The 12,395-nt window shown below is 38.1% G+C and overlaps 2 protein-coding genes across 3 annotated transcripts; one reads left to right on the top strand and one right to left on the bottom strand.

Moving 5' to 3' along the window:
* The first annotated feature begins 856 nt into the window (after positions 1–856).
* Positions 857–5,239, top strand: zgc:112148 (uncharacterized protein LOC550424 homolog). 2 transcript variants are annotated; one of them, XM_040049101.1, is made up of 7 exons: positions 858–975; positions 1,125–1,192; positions 1,282–1,426; positions 1,932–2,021; positions 3,544–3,669; positions 3,761–3,889; positions 3,995–5,239. In XM_040049101.1, the coding sequence occupies exons 1-7, from the start codon at positions 964–966 to the stop codon at positions 4,019–4,021; spliced, it is 597 nt and encodes a 198-aa protein (XP_039905035.1). In that variant the 5' UTR covers positions 858–963; the 3' UTR covers positions 4,022–5,239. The 2 variants fall into 2 exon arrangements, with proteins under 2 accessions (XP_039905043.1, XP_039905035.1); XM_040049109.1 differs by lacking the exon at positions 1,932–2,021 and having other exon boundaries at positions 857–975.
* Positions 5,240–5,459: 220 nt separating this feature from the next.
* On the bottom strand, positions 5,460–8,912 carry LOC120744588 (zinc-activated ligand-gated ion channel-like). The gene is made up of 9 exons (XM_040049087.1): positions 8,647–8,912; positions 8,382–8,524; positions 8,219–8,263; positions 8,021–8,127; positions 7,763–7,932; positions 7,226–7,341; positions 6,475–6,685; positions 6,214–6,372; positions 5,460–6,063 (listed from the first exon to the last, which is right to left on the bottom strand). Exons 1-9 carry the CDS (start codon positions 8,708–8,710, stop codon positions 5,807–5,809), a joined length of 1,272 nt encoding a protein of 423 aa, XP_039905021.1. The 5' UTR covers positions 8,711–8,912; the 3' UTR covers positions 5,460–5,806.
* Positions 8,913–12,395: the final 3,483 nt, after the last annotated feature.

Raw genomic sequence — 12,395 nt, 5'->3', positions numbered from 1 at the left:
CGTTAGAACAGGCTTTTCCCACAGCACACCGTGTAATAAATACTCACAAAGAAAACGGCGGACGTTACAACTTATGTCTTAAAATGTATAGTTTCATGCATCTGTTAAAACACTCGACTCCAGGTACATGACGCGCAGCTGGAAACACTTCCCGCAAGTCGAGCTGCCCGAGATTCACAGAATTTACAGAAAATGTTACATTTTTGTGATTTATATCGTTATCGGGATGATAGATGTCTTATATCGGGATATGAGATTTTGGTCATATCGCACAGCCCTATTGAAAACAGTGAAGACCTTACAATAAACACGACTAGTCAGATCTGCGTTGCCCACGTCTCTTCCTGTATAGCTTAAGAAAAAAAAAAACGAATGAAAAAAATCATCTTCCAACCACCACACACACAAACGAAAAGAATCGGTCAGAAATGTTCACATTTCTAACTTCACTAGCGATTTAAATGGTGCTATAAATACAGAACTTTTTATGTCGAATCACTGGCTGCATTAGTTTTGGGGGGTTTACGCCCTTCTGTTTGAAGACTATAGATAGATTATAGATGCCATAATAATTGAATAAATACATCCCAGCGTTACCTTTGTACTGGCCCAGTGACTGTAAAGGGAGTTGTGACGACTCACCTGCTCTGACACGCGCCGGTGTTGTAGTGTAATGACCAATTAGCTTTCGCCTCTCGAGTTCCTTACCCTTACTGCCCTTTTTAAAAATTACAAAACAAATAAGTTAAAACGCAACAAAGAAAACGCTTTCCCAGAGCCCGTCCAGCAGGTAGGCTACTTATTAATACAACAAGCTTAAAACATAAACGGATAATCTACGTATTTGGGAGTGTTGTTCTTACCTTTGTGTCTGGCAAATTCAAAGCCACACCTTCGTGGGGTCCTTAGCACACGGGTTTGTTTACTACACGTCACCAGGAAGTAGAGATTTCTGGTGCCAAAATGCAGAGACAGGTGATCGAGCTTAAATTTGAGTTGTATCAGTATTTAGAAGAGATTATTTTTTGAAATAGGCGTTTTAGACTGTTTAATATTTATCAAATAAGAGTAAAGCGCCGTAGCAGGTACTTTTCTCGGTGTGTTTAACTTTGTTCTGGTTTCAGGACACTCAGGATGCCCCTCTTTTTGGAGAAGAGGATGAGAATAACCAGAGAAAAAGGTCCAAAATGAGGTAAGATGTTGCACTTAATGTGTTTTTTTTTTTTTTTAGCCCAAACCCCCTTAACCACGAAGACTAAATTCTCCATTTGGGGGTTTCAGACATCCTCTGGTGTCTTTTTTCCATCTCTTCTTCCGAACAAGTGCCATCTTGGTTTATCTCTTCTGTGACATTCTCAGCGGTCGCTTTGTTGTCTGCATGGTCACCATCATACTTCTGCTATCATGTGACTTCTGGACTGTCAAGGTGGGTAACGTTTCACCACAGGGCTAAATGCAGTTATATAAGTAGCTGCCACGCACATTTTTTTTTTTTTTTATAAGGGAATAGATCGTGCCTCAAGAGTTGGCAGTTCATCTTGTAATTGGAAGGTTTCCGGTTCGAGCCCTGGCTCCGACAGTCTCAGTCGTTGTGTCCTTGGGCAACACACTTCACCCGTTGTCTACTGGTGGTGGTCAGAGGGCCCGGTGGCGCCAGTGTCCGGCAGCCTCGCCTCTGTCAGTGCGCCCCAGGGTGGCTGTGGCTACAATGTAGCTTGCCATCACCAGTGTGTGAATGGGTGGATGACTGGATGTGTAAAGCGCTTTGGGGTCCTTAAGGACTAGCCTTAAGGACTAGTAAAGCGCTATATAAATACAGGCCATTTACCACTGCATTGAGATTTTTTTATCTTTTTACTTTATCATTTATTAGAAAAAAATTACTAAATGCATGTGGAAAAGATTATGACAACTTACCTTGTGGGTTTTAGAATGTATCCGGCAGATTGTTGGTGGGTCTTCGATGGTGGAATCACGTGGATGAAAATGGGAAGAGCCACTGGGTGTTTGAATCAAAGAAGGCAAGTAGGAACTAATCAGCTTTGAATGGGTCTAAGGAGCTTGGAAAGAAAAGAATCTGAACTTCTCTAAGTTTCTTTAAGATGTTTCACCTCTCATCCGAGAAGCTTCTTCTGTTCTAAGAACAGAAGAGAGAGTCACAAGTTTTTAAGCTTAAAAATCTGTGACTCTGCACCAAAGCCGAAGAAGCTTGTTGAATGGTTTTCAGGGGTTTTATCGATTTTTAGCATTATTTTTGAATCGTTTTTATCATTAACCCGGTTTCCCTGGGTCTTTTCCCATATGTTATGAATAAATCTTTTTTTTCTTTGGTACCGGTACTGGTTTTATTTTGTTGTATTCATCCATGACACCTTAAAGGCCGGTCCGTGAAAATATTGTTGGACATAAACCGGTCCGTCGCGGAAAAAAAGTTGGGGACCGCTTCCTTAGACTACAATGACCTGGATGACTTAGAACCTTCACAGACATCAGGTATGAAAGGTTTAAACCACCAGCTTTGAGTACTTACGATTGTTTTTTTGTACTTTTTATATTTTACATTTATATTTATTATTGAAACGTGCACCAAGGGAGTGGCACTCCAATTTCATTGTACTCTGTACAATGATAATAAAGGCTATTCTATTCTATTCTTATAGATGGAAAAATAGAAAAATAAGGGAAAATGTACATACACAGCCACAATATACAGTCACCTAAAAAAAGAGTTTCCACACTCTTACTGCTTCCATTGGAATTAAAAGAGTAAGAAACATCCAAGTGCTTTAAATCAAATGTACTTGATTAATTGATCAGCAATTGTAAGAACCTCTAAAAAAGCTGTTGGTAGTTTGCTGATCTGTTGATTTTAGTATGTGGCCATGCCAGCAAATTCACTCCCAAGGTCAGATCATATAATGCGATCTGACCTATGCAACCTCGTTGCAACATCTTAGACTCTACAGCCTCAGTTTGCATGTTTAGAGAATTACTGTGTGGCTTATTTGGAAGGTTTTGTGAGAGAAAAACCTCTTCTCTGGTATCTTGGTATCTTAGGCCATCTGAACAAACCACATCTTTAGGAATAATGTTAATTGGACATATTTAAAGAAAACCAAACTCAACATGTCACCACATATACTTCTTACTGACAAGACCTGTGCACCTTGCAGTCAGTGAGTCAACTGTGAACACCTCTGGATGCCAAAGTATTGAAATTGGTCCATATGTCAGGATAATGATCCTAAGCACAACAGCAGATCTACACCAGACAAAGAAAAGACTCAGAGCTCGAAAACCTCAATGAATTGAAGCAAATGGTGCAAAGAAGAGTCCAACACAACATTGTGAGAAACTCATCCAGAAAACAATCACTTCAAGTTCTTTAACTCACTGCTGCTAAAAGTGGTTCTACAAGCCACTGAATCATGGGGTGGACAGGACAGAGTGCACAGATTTATGTGACATCTTCCTTTTTCATTTGACTGATGGTGATATAACATGTGTATATATATCTTTAAATATGTCTACTTTTCTTAACAGACTCACAGCAAAAACACAAAGTCCAGCGCAGAATCCCGGGTATTCTGGCTCGGCCTTCTTGTGTGCCCCATTTTCTGGATCCTGTTTGTGTTCAGCACTGTCTTCTCCTTTAATATTAAATGGCTGGTCAGTTTAGAGTTTCAGCGTGTAAGACACATTCCTGACAACTTAAATAGCTGCTGATTATTGGCTGACATCTACTTCTTGTTTCCTCCAGGTTGTGGTAATATTGGGCTTGGTTTTACAATGGGCAAACCTGTATGGTTATGTCAGGTGCAAGGTGGGTGGAAAGTCTAACCTGAGAAACATGGCAAAGAACTATCTCGGTGTCCAGATTCTTAAACGGGTATGTGAATCATCATACATTAGCCCTTCCTTTCTGTAGTTTGTCTAATGAACTTTTACATTAATATTTTCCTCTTTTTTTTTTTTTTTCTTTTTTAAAACAAAGGCAACGAAGCAACCAGAAAGTTTTTGAAGTCAGCTGCTGGATCGGCCTGTTTCTTATTAAAAAAAAAAGGTGTTTGGTCTTCTTTCACAGCACATGGGTGATTTAAATTCCAGGAAGAGGATTTGGATAAGGAAATCATTCCTTTTATCTTGAGGGTGTGCCACTTTGTAGCCTTTGACAACTCATGCATTTTTGTAGCCTCATGGAAAAATACATTTTACTGTGCATTATTGGGAAAATGTATGTAATTACCTGTTACCTACCCTTTTTATGGTGTTTGATATTGGGTATTGTAAAGACAAAGTGTTTTGCAGTTTAGCTGTAAATTTATACAAAAGTTGGTCATTTTTGTTAAGGTATGTTTATGGGAAATTATATGTTATGGTAAATAAGAAAATAAAGGTTTACTGTCATTTTTGGGTTGAAATTTGAATCTTACCATTGTGGTAGTCCAAATATATTATTGTCGTCATAAAGTATTTAAAAGGCTTAGGAAAGATTCAGCATGTCTATATTCTCTTAAAACACTCTTGTATGTGTCATGAGATTTCGTCATGTGACCCATCAGATTTCATAGAGCCAGGGACTCTTATCTTGTGGTGCTTTCCACCAATAAGAATGTCAAAACTATGAAATAGGTATTGACTTTCTTAGCTGCTCATTAGCGCAAGGAAAAGTAACAGTAAGTCAAACAAATAACCACTTGTTATCACCAAGGCATACAGAAGTCCAAACCAGGTGCCACTGTTGCCAGCTAAGAGGAGGAAACTGTGGCTACAATTTTCATGCAAATTGAACAATAGACGATTGACTAGACTGATAAGTCTCAATTTCTGCTGTAGCACTCCGATACTAGGTTAGAATATGGCATAAACAGCATGAAAGTATGGATTCATCTTTCCTCCTGTCAAGGAGGTGGTGGCGTAATGGTATACAGAATCATTTCTTGGCACACTTTGGGTCCCTTAGTACCCACTGCCACGAAGCTGAAATGATCTCAAACTGGTTTCCTGAACATGACAAAGAGTTCACTGTACTCAAATGGCCTGCACAGTCACCTGATCGCAATCTCAATAGGGCATCTTTGGAACGTGCTGGAAGAAGAGATTTTCACCATTGAAGTGAAACCGACAAATCTCCAGCCAGCATGTAATGCTATCATGTCAATGTGGACCAGAAACTCTAAAGATTGTTTCCAGCACTGTGTTGAATATTCCATGAATAAGGCAGTTCTGGCAAAAGAAACCCCAACCCAGTACTTGAAAGCTGTACCTAATAATGTGCTTGATGACTGTATATCGTCCCAAATTCTAAATATGAACATCCTCACAATTTAGTAGTGTTGTGCAGATAAACAGAAGTCCAGCTACTAGTTAATCTCATAAAAAAATATGTCAAAGAGGAAAATCGATTAATAACGTTGTCGCCAGACTGCAGGTGAATCATTCAGCCACTTGGTGGCAACAAAGGAACACTTGGGTTTAGCAGATCTGGTAAATATGTGGATATAATCACAATAAAGAAACCCTAAAAATGATTTTTAGTTCATGGTGAAAGTTAAATGTCTTTATTTCTCTTATTTTTAGAAGCATGCAATAACATCTTTTTTGTTAAACACCCAAAGACACAGTACAACTACACATTTGCACACATCTGTAGACATCTGTAATTGGCATATCATAGTGACAGTGTGGTTTAACTAATCTAATACACACATGCAGAGGTTTTTATCAGTCATTGCAGCTGACATGTACCCTAAGATTTAGCTTTAAATAAATGTAGTTTGGTTTTAAGAGCAGCTCTTAATGCACATCAGTTATACCAGAAATCAAAATGGTTAACTTCACATTTATAATTTAACATTATTACAGTCATAATAACAAGGTATCCAAGGCCACCAATGAAATAGATCCAGAAAAAAGTCTTGTCCAACATGTCGGCAAACTTGTGTTGTCTCTCCTTTTCCGCTTCGTTGGTCTCATGAGTTTCCAAGTATTTGGCCACTTTTCTGAGTATTCGACTGTTCTCTGAGCCATTCGGCTGGATGGTGCTAATGTCAGCTTTAGTTTCTGGAGGGATTGAAATCATAGTTAGAATAGGTTATGCCATTATTACTAAAAAAAAATCAAGCCTCAATAAACATCAAGACACCTCATACATAGTAATAATTTACAGTTTCAATATTTGCAGGATTTGCTCTACAGTCAAGTCTTCCTCACCTTCATCCTCATTTTGTTCCTTGTTTTCTGTAATTTTGGGGGCTGATCCTTTGGACCAACAGCAGAAAACCAGTTGGCCTTCTAGGGATAGCCTAGTAGTTAGCATGGACACCAGCATGCTCACAACCAAGAAGATCAGGCAAATACAGAAGTGGGGTCCTGCAGCACAAACAAATTAGTCAGGTTTTTTATTTAACACCCAGTGTGAGGCCATGTATACGGTTTGTTTGTGCACATGTTTCTCCTTGTAACATGACTCACGGATTATTGGGCTGCATTCACTATCTCCAGGGAGCTGGCTATTTAGGATATTGATAAACAGGGTGAAGCTGAGCACCAGGGTGACCTTGAAAGCATTGCGTCCTCCACCTCGCAGTGGCAGAGCAAAGCTGACTATATCAACAAAGAGGATCAAATAACTGGGCAGCATCAATGTTAAGAACGGGTTGGTAGGTTTGAGTTTTAGTTCCACCTTAGGAGTATAACAGAAAACATAGCAGAAGGAAATAAAGTAAGTGGCTTTTCATTTTTGAAAGAATCTTTGTAACACTTGACATTTTTTTACACCTATGTATATAAATGTTAGCCAGTGTTCAATCTAAAGATGAAAAGGACGTTATCTAAGGATGCAGCAGTTAATAAGATAAGTCCTTTCTTTGCTCGTCCTAGCTGTTGAAAAAATGTTGGGTCACCATCATATGTGACAAGAGAACCAGCAAATCCCCCCCCCCCCATGAAAGAAAGTGGGTCTATGTACAGCCAGATTCATTCATTTTTGGACAGTGACACAATTTTTCACTGCAGTAAAGGCCCCGAAACAAACCTTTTTGACACTGGCTATGTCTTCTAAACTTCAGGAATTCAAAAAACACAATGATAATCATTTAATTTATTTTTAGTCTAATTAGTTTTTAACTGCTGGAAGGGGGGGGGGGTGTATAAAAATGAATTTAACTCTTAAACAGTCACTGCAGTACCCTTAGTTACAAATGGCAGGCCTGGGTGAACTTACCTGGATGTAATTGCGGTCATCTCGTTTTTTCTGAAGTATTGCAGCCACCGTTTGCCAGTCTCCGTGACTATTATCACTTAGTCTCACTTCACCAAACACCAGTGTTGTACCACATTCTGAATAAAATGAAGTCTGCTTTGAGATTGCTTATTTTAAAATAGAGTCATAAAGATAATTTCTTTTCAGTAATCGAGCGACTTCTTGGCAATATTGTAAGACACAAATTAAAAGCAGTAAAACTGGTAGCAAAGACCTGCAATGAATTAAGTTATATCGTATTACCTTGAAGAACTGCAGTTACACCCTGCTTTTTTCCATGTTATACTTTTATGATCGTTGATCATAAACGGTGATCAACGGTGTTGTTATGAGATTATCTTACTGTTAAAATTATTACAATTCTATTCAAATGGTAATGCATAAATTTTACATTTCAACTCATACAAATGGCCAAAAAAGTACGCGAAAACGAGACATTATAAAACACATCTCAGAAATGATCACATATGTAGTATATTAGTGAATTGCTGAGCTTACTGTCAGTGCCCCAGGCTTGTACTGCAACAGGACACACATCATAAGCGAAGGGATAGTTGAACAGGTTAACTTCACAGTTCACCTCTGCATTTATGATCAGATAGTCCTTCACTGTGCCGTTACTGTACACCAGCACATTAGCAGAGCTGTGCTTCAGAGTTGATGTCATTCTACACAGAAGAGATAAGTGATGTCTCAGAAGAATTTTAGCCATTGTTTGAACTGGCTTAGTGATGGCTCTTGGATGAAACTACTTACGCGTTTGTTACAAGGAGCTCTGGAGTCCAGATTTTGTCTACTGGCAGAATTACTTCATCAAACCTGTACACCGATGTGTCCCACGCCAACTCAGGATCTTCCCATTCCTGTGTTTTCAAATCAAAATTTATTTTTTTTTAAATAATGTTTTGGGGTTTGTTTGTTTTTTACTTTTTTAAAAAGTATTTTGAAGCTTACGATCGAGGCTTGTAGAAGAATTAGTAGACGGAGTTGCTTTGTGTTCTGTTGAAAACAAATTAGGTAACAAAGAACTGTCATACAGAAGAGTCACCAAAGACGTGTAAATGGAGAAATGAAAATATATTCTAAATTAGCTCCACTACAAAAAGTTAATACTTACAACTTCCAGAGTCTGGTACTCTAATTTTGGCACTCGGACTTTGTGAGTGCAGCTATCGTTCTGTGGCTGCGACAACAGATTTTTATCTATCAACACGTTACTCAGACATCGGCGACTTGTGCAGTTGGATGAATGCACATGTTCTAAAATTGGAGAAAAGTTTGAACATAAGTTTGAATACTTTTTGCAACACTTTTTCACTGTTCTGCTCCCTCTTATAATATATTTTGTAGGATAAGCTTTGACAAAAGTAAGGTGCACTTACCTACAGTTATTACACTCAGTAAGAACATAGTCCTCACTAAATTGTGGGAAAGAAATTTCAGCATTTCTGTAGTCTCTAAACCGGACTTTATATCCAACTAAAAACTACAAATTGACCGACCAGTGGTGTGCAACTTTTTACCATAACTGTCCTATCGTCCTTGTTTAGGTTCAGCCCGACATGTCACTTTTATAACCCAACTATGTCGTGTAACCTCTTAGAGTGTGCACGCTTCAAGACACTGACGCACAATAGCCTTTAGGAACACAATAACATGGTTATTTACAGAGGGTTCAGTGTGTTCGTGAGTGATCCTGTGTAAACAGAGCACATTTATTTCCAGTGTATTTTTACCTACTGACAGATACAGGTAGCTCCAGCTGCTTGTTGTTATTAGAGCTATGCTAATCTGCCTAACAATGGGCTGTGTATGTCATACATAAGAGTGAACTGAAGCAACCAGTAATACAGACAGTAATGCTGAATGAGGCTGGTCTGCCAGCCATAGATTCAGAACAAAGATCTGAGACATCTGTGGTTTAAGTTAAGTTGAAAAAAGGCGTGACCATTGATCAAACATCCAGTTTCGACAGCTGCATGATGAAGTCACTCAGAAGCTTATTAAGTTACATAATGCTCAGTCGAAATTCTGCATTGAGCTGGTACAATACATATTTTTTCATATGTAAAGACATATTGTTGCTGTACCCTGTAGGCAGTATAATTATGGATTATTAACAATGCGAAAATAAACAGATCTCTCTGTCTTTCAAACTGCTGTGCCTCTGTGTGTTGATTTTAATTAAGGCCATCCTTAAATTTCGAATTGTACAGCATATTATGTCATATTATATTAATGAAAATTTGAATTAATATGCATTTGGATTACATAGTTGTAATATAAAGAAAATAGTTATAATAGTTCCAGTAAACTAAAATTTCTAAAAAAACAAAAAAATAAAAACAAATTTGGCCTCAGTAATATTTTATGTGCTGGAAAGCATGCGCTACTGTACATTTAACTCCTTGCATGCTTGACACATGATTTAACAACATCTCTTAAATTAAACCCTTCTTGCCTCTTTTTCCAGCTCAAAACACCATCTTCTTTTTTAATCAAAGTTTTCTCTTAAAAACTCTGTAGATCGTCTTTAATCTGATTGTTTCCTTACCACTTTTTCGTGGTGGATCACTACAGCATCACTCCTAATCCATAGCAGTCACATACCTTTCAGTCACAGACACATAGTCTACATCAGTGGTCCCCAATCCCAGTCCATGAGTCCCGTTGTCCCTGCAGGTTTTAGATGTGTCCTTGATCCATCACAGCTGATTTAAATGGATAAATTAGTTCCTCAACATGACTTGAAGTTCTCCAAAGGCCTGGTAATGACCTAATCATTTGATTCAGGTGTGTTGACCCAGGATGAGATCTAAAACCTGCAGGGACACCGGCCCTCGTGGACTGGGATTGGGGACCCCTGGTCTACATGTTTTCTAATAGTCTTGAAAATAAAGTGAATTAATCTTGGCCCATCACTTGCATGGCCCTTTAATTCTAATCTTAATTCAGGTATGTCATAATGTGTAGCCTTGCAGACAAATACATTGAATTATGTATTCAATATTGAATATATTGAATCCTACTTGTTATTCATCTCTGGCTCTCTTCCACAGTATGTCTTTTGTCCAGTCTTCTTTCTCTCACCCCACCTGGTCGTGGCAGATGGCCCCGCCCCTCCCTGAGCCTGGTTCTGCTGGAGGTTTCTTCCTGTTAAAAGTGAGTTTTTCCTTCCCACTGTCACCATAGGGGGTCATATGATTGTTGTGTTTTTCTCAGTATGTATTATTGTAGGGTCTACCTTACAATATAGAGCACCTTGAGGCGACTGTTGTTGTGATTTTGGCGCTGTATTAAAAAACATGAATTGAATTGACAGTCAGTATGAGCTTATTGTATTGGTTATCTGATCAAAATCTTCTTTTAACTAGTTTACATTTTTACTTTTACCTCTTATTTATTTACAGTTTCTCCCTCCACACTGTGCAGGGCCATACATACATGTATGGCCCTGCACAGTGTGGAGGGAGAAACTGTAAATAAATCAATAAACCAATCAATACACTCTTGTGTAACCTTCATATTTTTGTGTTATCAGTCATGTAGTTAAATAGATATACTATTTCCTGTCTGTTTTCACTTATTCAATATAAAGCTGCTGCTTGCAAGTGACACACTGATGAACTTCCCTTCCAGGTTATCTCTCAGAGGAATGTGTCTTATCTCTGTCTTCACACATTACTTTAGAAAATCAGCTTCGTGAATCAGGCAGGTTTTGAAATGGAGGGACGATCGTGATCTATTTTTGAAAGCACAAGAAGTTTGTTTTGCTGTTGCTGACCTTGTTGCAGCTAAATTTGCTTATGACTGCAGTAAAAGTGGTTTGAAACGTAGTGTGTACTTTCGGTTCACCTGTGATCTTCCTTGTCTTATCAGAGCTAAATTGGGGACAATCGAGACAAAGAAAATCTGTGTGCCAATGACAAAGCCTTTACATGACTGAGCAAAGGTTAACTTCTTTTCTAATAAATCACAGAATTTTAACATGAAAAGGCTTTAACAGACATACCAGTTTTGTCATAAGGAACTTCTAAAATATTCCATAGGTCATAAATTCTTGTATCCAATAAGGGTTCAAGGAGACATGCTAGCAGTGATATCACAAAAAAATGGGACTTTGCCTCAGGACCAGGCCAGCCCCCTACAATGTCACACTTTGCAGCCAACTAAATGTGAAGGTTACCACAACTTGAGCAACACATCGTCTTATGCTTGGTGGAATTGATGGACTTGTGACACCTGACGTACTCTGATCTACTCTGCAAGTAAGTTGAACATGTTTGTGCTTTGCAATGGGTTTATTAAAGGGGTACCTAATGTGTAAGACAGCGTTTTTAATCGAATGATCATATTTTCTAATAAAAGAATTAACTTTGTGAGCTACAAAAAAAATGCTAATAGAAAAAAGTGCATAGTTTCTTTTACTTAGTAATTGATAATATTTAAAAGACAAGAGGCTACGTTTATAAAAGTAAAGCTCACAAAACTCACAGAAAACAAAAGAGACATTCAGTTATAATAAGTGGATCCTAAATAATCTTTTATTATTATTATTACTCTAAAAACAAGGAACTAATTTGGAAAGACATTTAAAATTTCACCAGCTGGAAATCTGAAACAAAACAGCTAATATAATTAAATGATGCAAAAGTGCCAGTTAATTAACAGGTAAGACTCTTACAGCTTAATGTGCTCTCATTCAGCACAGTAATGTAGTCCCATGGAAAGTGGGAAATCACATACTTGTGTTACAAGGAGAAAAATAAGACTGACAAAAAGCATCCTTCGTGCACAACAAGCGATAGTGATATATACATTGTAAACTGCAATGACTTAACAGCATACTGGATCTGTGTCATTTCAACTGTCTTGTAGAATTCCTCGAGGGTGGGAGTGGTCTCCGTTTTCTTAGACCTGACTGTCCTTGTCATTTGACATTCAGGGAACAGACTGATTGTTGCAGCAAATATGAGTCTAGCATTCCCCTACTTTGTAATCCAAATACCTTTGCACTTGTTTTCCTGTTTTTTTCTGTGCATTAATTTAACATATACCAAAATGCAGACATTACCTTGACATAGTTTTCCATGGAAGACTTAGTAAAAAGTAGAAATAAGACAGTTCATCT

Source organism: Simochromis diagramma, unplaced genomic scaffold (genome assembly GCF_900408965.1).
Source record: "Simochromis diagramma unplaced genomic scaffold, fSimDia1.1 OVJJ01000321.1, whole genome shotgun sequence".
Taxonomy (NCBI): domain Eukaryota; kingdom Metazoa; phylum Chordata; class Actinopteri; order Cichliformes; family Cichlidae; genus Simochromis; species Simochromis diagramma.
The sequence above is the reverse complement of the archived record's forward strand: the minus strand, read 5'-3'. Positions and strand labels throughout refer to the sequence as shown.